This window comes from Nicotiana tabacum, chromosome 9 (genome assembly GCF_000715075.1).
Source record: "Nicotiana tabacum cultivar K326 chromosome 9, ASM71507v2, whole genome shotgun sequence".
Classification (NCBI taxonomy): Eukaryota; Viridiplantae; Streptophyta; class Magnoliopsida; order Solanales; family Solanaceae; genus Nicotiana; species Nicotiana tabacum.
This window is the reverse complement of record NC_134088.1, coordinates 90,469,908-90,478,687: the sequence shown is the minus strand read 5'-3', so window position 1 is coordinate 90,478,687 and position 8,780 is coordinate 90,469,908. Positions and strand designations below refer to the sequence as shown.

The 8,780-nt window shown below is 36.9% G+C and overlaps 2 protein-coding genes and 1 long non-coding RNA gene across 3 annotated transcripts; all 3 read left to right on the top strand.

Annotated features, from left to right (window-relative positions):
• The first annotated feature begins 261 nt into the window (after nt 1-261).
• On the top strand, nt 262-2,879 carry LOC107823271 (protein phosphatase inhibitor 2). Its single transcript, XM_016649930.2, has 3 exons — nt 262-413; nt 1,766-1,939; nt 2,366-2,879. The coding sequence occupies exons 1-3, from the start codon at nt 395-397 to the stop codon at nt 2,587-2,589; spliced, it is 417 nt and encodes a 138-aa protein (XP_016505416.2). The 5' UTR covers nt 262-394; the 3' UTR covers nt 2,590-2,879.
• A 1,055-nt stretch (nt 2,880-3,934) lies between these two features.
• Nucleotides 3,935-7,414, top strand: LOC107823589 (putative methyltransferase PMT15). Its single transcript, XM_016650310.2, has 6 exons — nt 3,935-4,985; nt 5,079-5,289; nt 5,423-5,708; nt 5,937-6,329; nt 6,815-6,892; nt 6,999-7,414. Exons 1-6 carry the CDS (start codon nt 4,236-4,238, stop codon nt 7,252-7,254), a joined length of 1,974 nt encoding a protein of 657 aa, XP_016505796.1. The 5' UTR covers nt 3,935-4,235; the 3' UTR covers nt 7,255-7,414.
• Nucleotides 7,415-8,057: 643 nt separating this feature from the next.
• Nucleotides 8,058-8,561, top strand: LOC107823443 (uncharacterized). The gene is made up of 2 exons (XR_012695159.1): nt 8,058-8,213; nt 8,332-8,561. It is a non-coding gene; the product is annotated as an uncharacterized LOC107823443 (long non-coding RNA).
• Nucleotides 8,562-8,780: the final 219 nt, after the last annotated feature.

Here is an 8,780-nt window from a genome sequence, read left to right as displayed (position 1 = left end):
GCCCCGTTCCCCCGCTCCCCCGCTCCCCTAGTAATAGAAAAGCTTCCAAAGAAAAAGTTAATTGCTTTGACCTACCTTTATATCTGGAAATTTGAAGTAGTAGGTTTTTCTATAAAATTCTCTCTAGCTCGAAGAATTTATTATATTCTCCTTATAAAAATAGTTAAAGAAATGGGGTCTAATTGTTTGACCTACTCTTTTTAGAAGAAGCTGAACCTATCTGAGTTTTGCTTGTGCAATTAGTATTGTTAGTGATGTTATCTAAGTGCTTCAGACATTTTTTTCATTGGTGTGCAGGGCACGTGTACAATGGGATGAGGCAAATTTGGGAGAAATTGAGGCAAATAAACCAGTGAGGCAGAAAATAACTGAACCAAAGACACCATATCACCGCATGACCGATGATGATGATGGTATGCTCATGCAATTTCTATTAGTTTCCTCATGCCTAGTCTTTAGAATAGAACCTTCTTGTTATGCATCAACATACAAATTTGATGGTGATGTGTTGCAAATTCCAATTTTTTACATGACAATTAAATAGGTAGGGGTAAGGTCTGCGTACATATTACCCTCCCTAGAACCCCGCATGTGGGATTGCACTGGTTGTTGTTGTTGTAATTAAATTGATGAGATGTAATTAATTTGTAGTTACTAACCTTTCTTACTTGCGCTCAATTATCAGATTCTACCGAGGGATGACCTTGAAGTAGTATTACAGACATCATAAGAGCTTCTTTGCTTGGTGGCTTAACCCTTTTGAATGAGTCTCATTCATATTGATGATCTGGAATTTGACTTGGTTTTGGATTTGATTTTTGTAGAGTCTGATTAGAGTTAGTTTATAAGTATTTCTTTAACTCCCAATGCTGAAGTTGATTTGTTTTTCTTTTTAATATTTCTATTGCATTAGAAGCTTCTCATTTGATGCTCAACCTTCTACGCTTTTTTAAATTGTGGTATGTTGGAACTTATCACTACTTATGTTATAGGCACTTGGAACCTCTGAGACATTCTTTAAAGTATGAGGCATTAAATGCTTGATGATATATTATGTTATTGGTGCAAGACATCCAATTATATTATGTAAACTGAGATCTTCAAAATTTCGAAAAGGGTATTTGAACAATTAGAAACAAGCTATATTTGACTTAAGCAGTTATCTTCTAGGAAGTGTTTATTTACCTTTGAATTCTCAATTACATTAATGACACTTGATTGAAGGGAAAATTTGATACGCACGTGACCTTATACATACACACATAAATATATATATGGATGTTGTGGTCTTGACCACATGTTAGTGTTGAGATGTGCGTCTCTTCATAAGCTTTAAAATCATCCCTCTAGGCGTGGTCTTTATAAGCCCAATCCACATTATGCCTTGCTTTTCTCCTCATGTTATTAACTGATGTCGGCATTTTATGGGACATTATGTGCTTTTTTTCTCTCTACTCATATGGATTTTCTTTTTAACGGATATCATAAAGGTAACTATGTAAGCATGAGGTTTTTACTCGTGTCTAGTTTATTTCACATACAAATAAATTATAATAAGTTTTTGCTATTTTCTCAAATCAGTCTGGCATTCTTTGCTATTGGTTTGATTTGAAAGTTGGTATTTTAATGTCAAATAGGGTTATATTATAATGTGTGGAAAGAACATGTTAAATGTGAAAATCATGTTAATATATACCAGTACTAGAACTATAATTTTTGCTCTTATTGCTTTTCCAATTTTATTCTGACTACAATAATACTGTAGGATCTCTATCTTCTCCGTGGGATAGTTTTGAGGAGGCCAATGGTGATGCAATACACTCAGAAGTCATATCCAGTGGATTGAGTGACATGGCTTCTTCCAGTGGAAATAATTCCAGACAGTCTGTCTGGACATCTTCGGAGGATGAGGCTGATATCATGGACCAAGATGATGAGGGTCTAGTTTTATCTGTCCTTTATGTTTCAATAATGTGGTTCAGATTTCTTCTCATTACACAGAACTTTCTAATAGATACTCTTCTGCAACTATAGTATGTTCATCTAAAAATAAAATCGTCAAAAGCCATCTTTTTGTGTGTTTTCCCATTGCCTATGGTTTTCGGTGGCAAAACATTATGCTATAATGTTTTGTAATCAGTTGCTGCTGCTTTCTTGCCTAGTTATTTTTGGTTATCAACTGCTTGCACTTTCAGTTCTTTTGGATCAGTGGCTTTTCGTATTTTTTGTCTTATTTTATTTGGATCTATAGAGGGGGTGGGTCGGGTTGCAGCTTTGACTTCAATTATGCTAGTATGTTTGTCCACTCTACTCACAACCAACTATTCTCTGGTCTTTGATTTTATTTTTTTTCTGCTACAAATAGATTCTGGTTCAGAAAGGAGCAAGTGCTTTAGGGAGCACAGGCGAGCACACTATGACGAATATAGGAAAATCAAAGAACTGCGTCGAACAGGCTCCTCTCTTGAAGAAGCATCTGATGATGAGATTGGAGTTCTTGAGGAAAGGGATGGGAGGTGTAATACATCATCGTCATTGACAGCTGCTGTTAAGGGCATTGACATTGCGGAAGGAGACACTTCTAAATAGTCCTCTGTCCCTGCCAATTGAACATGGATTGTCCCGAAAAAGTACATTATTGATATGATCTTATTTCCAAGAAGGCCGTTATTACAACCCATCGTTTTGTCTTTGATATGTTCACTTTTACTTGTAAGTTGTATATAGGTGGTTTCAGTACATTTCACATATGGGAGGAACATCTTCCATTCCGTGACTGCCATAACTTTTCACTGGAAAATATTGTGAAATCACAAACTACTAATATCGACTTCGTTACTGTTGTTTCATAGTTATCATTGTTGACATATTTGATTGCTGAATCTGCTCAGTTTTCTGGGAATCAGAGTCATGAGAGTAATAAGTTTGTGACGGCTTTGGGCCTTTTCTTTTCTACTTGTGCTGAGTTTCCTGAAATTTGACAAGGTTGTATAGTTTTGTACACCATAGAATTGTTGTTGAAACATAATACTTCAAAGCCACAAGCAGAGACTAGAGTTCTTGAATGTATACAAGTTTGTATACTTTTGAAACTATAGAATTGTTGAAATACAAGTATACAACATATCGGAGCCATTTTCATTCTTAACTAGCTTGCAGATTAATGCTCCTCGTTGTTTCATTATGGGTACATAACATGTAATATTTGGCTAGCTTTGTGGAAGTTGATTCATTGCTTAGTTCATATAGTTTAAGGTTGTCATAAACATTTGCTATAATATTTTTGTGGTTATAAAAACTTCTCATTAAGGGTTAAATTAGAAGTTTAAGTTAAATTATTTTCAAATTTAAAAAAGTTGCTTAAGAATGAAATGCTGTCTATTACGTAAACTAAAATGAAGAGTATTACGGTCACAATAATTAATAACTCAAAATATTTATGAACATTGTGCTCAAAGAAAAATCTGTGACTCCCTTAATAGTAAAAGTGCCACATAAGAGGGTGTACTAATCTTCGTAGTTCTTACCTTCTGGCTTCTACATGGCGAACTGGTCCGCCGCCTCCAACTGTAGTGGCTTGAAAAAAGTTAGCTAGGTAGTTAGATAAGGAATGGGCAAATGGCCTCTATTATAGCCTCTTAATTAATCCACGAACATTTGTAACAAATACGTAAAATTTAACTGAAACAGTTAGCTGAAGTAAATCATGGTGAGCATTTAATCCTCCATTCCACGGCTGAGATTATTTCCTATCCAAAATAATACAAGGAATGGCAGCTGACAGAGTAGTTATGCATAATCCAATTGATAAACTCCATTCTCCTATTTTTCTGACTCCATAAAACCATCTCTCCTCATTCTTCACATGTTTCTCTTGGTAGATCTAACCTTTAGCAGCTGTTACGGACACTCTCGAACTATATATATAATTGAAAAATACCTACATTTTACTTAGTTTCCAACAATTGTGACAATAGTATAGTGGGTGCACGAATACTCGCACCCACTAACTTAATTTGCTTGTTGGATCCGCCTCCTCGATCTTTCTGTTGGCCTTTATTCTCTTTCATGTTTATCCTAACACCTTCTGTCAATGCCGATCCAACTGCATCATCATTTTATAGAAGCAATTCAGTTGGATTTCTTTAGCTAGCTATTTCATTTTGTAAACATAAATATTTGCAACTTTTGAGTCATTAATTGAGTTGCAATTAGAGGACTAACTTTGTTGTGCCATGGCAGGTCCTAGAACACCACCATATTATAGCCCAACTTACAAGCCCAATGCAGCCAACTTTCCTTCTTCTCCTTACTCAATAAGAATTAATGTTTATACATTGGCTATAGCCATTACATTCCTTTGCTCTATCACTTATCTCTTTGGCAGAGGCTCCATTTCCACCTCTCCTGTTTCCAATGTTGCAGCTACCATCCCCTGCATTCCCTTGAAAATAACATCCACTTCTGCCGCTTCCAATAATTCCAAAATATCATCATCTTCTTCGTCTACATCGTCACAACTAGACTTCAGCACCAACCAAGGTGACGACGAAGGTGAAGGCGTTGTGCCTGATGATAGTGTCAAAGTTTATCCGGCATGTGACATTAAGTATAGCGAGTATACTCCTTGCGAAGATCCTCAAAGATCGTTGAAGTTCAAGAGAGACAGATTGATTTATAGGGAGAGGCATTGCCCTGACAAGAGCCAATTGTTAAAATGCCGTATCCCTGCGCCTTATGGTTACAAGAAGCCGTTCAAGTGGCCTAAGAGCAGGGATTTGGCGTGGTACGCCAATGTGCCACACAAGGAATTGACGGTGGAGAAAGCCGTTCAGAATTGGATCCGAAAAGAAGGAGACAAGTTCAGATTTCCCGGTGGAGGGACCATGTTCCCTAATGGTGCTGATGCCTATGTTGACGACATTGACAAGTTGATCAATCTTAAAGATGGTTCCATTAGGACTGCTATTGATACCGGCTGTGGGGTAATTTACCAATTTTTCTCAATGGCTAGAGGAATTTTAGGATCCCATTTAGCGACGTTTATCTAAAGAAGTTGTGACAACCTATATATGCAGGTGGCGAGCTGGGGAGCTTATCTTTTGTCGCGTGATATACTAGCAATGTCATTTGCACCTAGGGATACACATGAAGCGCAGGTTCAATTTGCTCTTGAGCGAGGCGTTCCTGCTTTAATTGGAGTGCTCGCATCCAAGAGACTTCCCTATCCATCTAGAGCTTTTGACATGGCTCATTGCTCTCGTTGCCTTATTCCCTGGGACCAGTATGGTACGTATAATTGATTAAGTAAATAAAAGTGTGTTATTTTTTAATGTGATGGTCACACAATTCAATAATTCTTTCACATGAATATAAGTTTGGTTTTACATATTAAACTAAGTTTATTTGCTTGGTGGATCAGATGGTGAATACTTAATGGAAGTTGATAGAGTGCTGAGACCTGGTGGATATTGGATACTCTCTGGCCCACCAATCCGTTGGAGGAAATATTGGAAAGGTTGGGAAAGAACCAGGGATGACCTAAATGGGGAACAAACCAGAATAGAGGAGGTAGCTAAGAAACTTTGTTGGAAAAAGTTTGTTGAAAAGGATGACATTGCAATTTGGCAGAAGCCTTACAATCATTTCCAATGCAAAGAACAAAAGAAGAAGTTAATGTGTCCTGCCCAAGATCCTGATAAAGCCTGGTTTGTGCTTTTTAACTCCTCACAGTTTTAATATCTTAGCTACTATTCGTTCTGTTTTATTTTACATGCACGACGTTCAAGAATAAAAAGAAGACTTTTGGTAGAACATGTTCTGAAATAGATTCAAAAGGAAAAAGAGTCATATAAAATGGAACAGAGGGAGTGTCAGGTTATACATGGATTTCTGTTAGCATTAATCTTGTTTCGTGTTAAATTCATCATTTGCAGGTATACGGAGCTTTCGACTTGTGTAACTCCGTTGCCTGAAGTTTCAAGTGAAGAAGAGGTGGCTGGTGGACAATTAGAAAAATGGCCTAAAAGATTACACGCAATACCACCTAGGATTAGCAGTGGAACTGTTAATGGTGTTACGGCTGAATCTTTTGAGAAGGATTCACAGCTATGGCAAAAAAGAGTTTCATATTACAAGAGCGTAGATAATAAGCTCAACCAACCAGGGAGATACAGAAATCTATTAGATATGAATGCTTACTTAGGTGGTTTTGCTGCTAGTTGGATTGATGACCTTGTTTGGGTAATGAATGTTGTTCCTGTTGAGGCTGAGGTCAATACACTTGGTGTCATTTATGAACGAGGATTGGTTGGAACATATCAAAACTGGTAAGTTATTCCTATGTCCTTCTGTACAATCAAACAATTCCTCATATGATTTTTTTCTTGAATTCGAATAAAAAAAGTTCGACTTGCTCCCCTTTATTAAGTAATGGGCTAAGGGCGAACCCCTAACCTAAGAGTTTTGTTATGACCAGCCGAAGACATACCGTCTAGATGCCTTAAAATCGTCCTTTTAACCTATTCCCACTTATGCATACTTTATGGCTGATAGGCCTACAGACGTTTGTTCCCTCCTGCCTCACCCTCCCCCCACCCCCACCAAAGCCTCTAGCGTCTATGTTCTTTAGGTACTTGTAGTTGAACGGGTGGGATAAGGTTGAGTATTTAGTGAATTCTTTAAAATACACTTAAGACTTATCGAATATGTACCTGTTAACAATATCAAGATATATACCTGTTAACGACTCATGTAACTTAGTCTAGCATTGAGGCTTTGGTATATTTGTATTTAAAATAAATTTTTATTGTAGGTGTGAAGCCATGTCAACTTACCCAAGAACATACGATCTTATTCATGCTGATTCAATATTTACCATGTACAAAGACAGGTAACTAAGTTCTACTATTATTTTAAGTTGTATATATCTTATTTCCCATACAAAGCCTGCAATGTAAATGTGAATTCTGAGTGTGTGGTTTTCATATCATATGTAGATGTGAAATGGAGGACATATTACTAGAAATGGATAGGATATTAAGGCCAGAAGGAAGTGTAATAATTCGAGAAGACGTAGATATATTGGTGGAAGTAAAGAAGATAGCAGATGGGCTGAAATGGGATACCCTAATTGTGGATCATGAAGATGGGCCAATGGAGAGAGAGAAGCTTCTCTTTGCAGTCAAGTCTTATTGGACTGCTCCAGCTACTCAAGATTCTAATAACACCTCCGCCAACCCAAGGATGATCTAATTTCTCAATCCCAATTTTGTCTCTAATTGTTTAAATTTTGTATAGGCTAGTCTGTGTAAGCTTTTAAGAGTTTGTAAACCAATTCTATTTGTCCCTTGATATGACTAATAGATTTGTTTAGCTTAAAAAGTACCTATCGAACTCTTATTTGGTTTTTCAATTCTTTTCATTTGTGTCTGCTTTTTCCAATTTTATCTTCTTTCTCCTTTTTAACTAGCAACTTACTCTGCTAGACATGGAGAAACAAGAAGAAGAATAAAAGATTATGAGAAGGTCAATAGCAGCTGAAAAAGGGCCAAATATCAGCCTTGATGTACATATTGTATAGAAATAAAATTGTGAATTAACTACATAGATATAATAATACTATAACAAAGTTAAAGAAAAAAGTATTTATCTCCCCGTATAATAACAGTGCCAAACAAGTTGAAATGAAGGGTGTAAATTAATATATCATGATCCAACTACAATGTGCGGGCAACGGCAAACACACAAGAAAACTGACTTGCCAATATCTTCAATTAGGTAGTTCACGCAAAGGGTCTCATCTTCCAAACAAGTTTAGCTCTGTGATCATCAACTATAAATAGAAGCCTATACATCTCCTCTTGGGACAAGAAAAAGCAAGTCAGCTACTTTAATTTTCTTGCAACAATCATTTTGAGTAACAACTATTAGACCATGGCTGCCATGAAGTCAGTTGTTTCACTAATGATGTTGGGGCTGCTGGTTGTTGTGCTTCAAACCCGAGTAACTGAATGTCAGCAGGGGCAGACATGCTCGGCATCACTTGGGAACCTGAACGTGTGCGCGCCTTTCGTGGTACCAGGGGCACCTAATGCAAGCGCTGAGTGTTGTGCTGCACTTCGATCAATTGATAATGACTGCATGTGTAACACTATGCGCATCTTCTGCCCGCCTTCCCTCTCAGTGCAATCTTCCTCCCCTCTCTTGTGCTGGTCAGTATACTTTTATTATTGCATTATTAGAGTAGAAATATAAAAGGAAACGTACAGTGATCAAGATTATGTTACATTTCAACTACTGTCTACTGACTTGAGTTCTATTTCTTTGCAGCAAACTGAGTTTGATGGGGTCCGTGCCTACCAGTTCCCAGTCACTGGGCGAATAATATCATAGTTCTAAAATCAATAAATTTACTTTGTCCCTTCTATCTTTTTTTTCTTCTTTTTCATTGGTGCTCTTTATGCTAATGTCCTCACTCCTCTGTTCTATCACAGAGCAAGGTCAGGAAAGAGTTTGTATTGTCATATGAAATCAATAAAACAAACTGTTTACCCGAAAAATTAATAGAGTTGAATTTATACGCAGTTTCGAGGATATGTAGCGTAACTTAACACAAAATGTAAGGATAAATAGAAATGTAAATATAGATTGCAGAGAATGCGAAATAGATAAGGTTGTCAGGAACAATGAATCTTAGGATTCAACAAATAGAATCAATCTAATACATCTGAAAGAACGATTCTTTACTATAGAAGAATATAGCGCTTTTATTACAATGT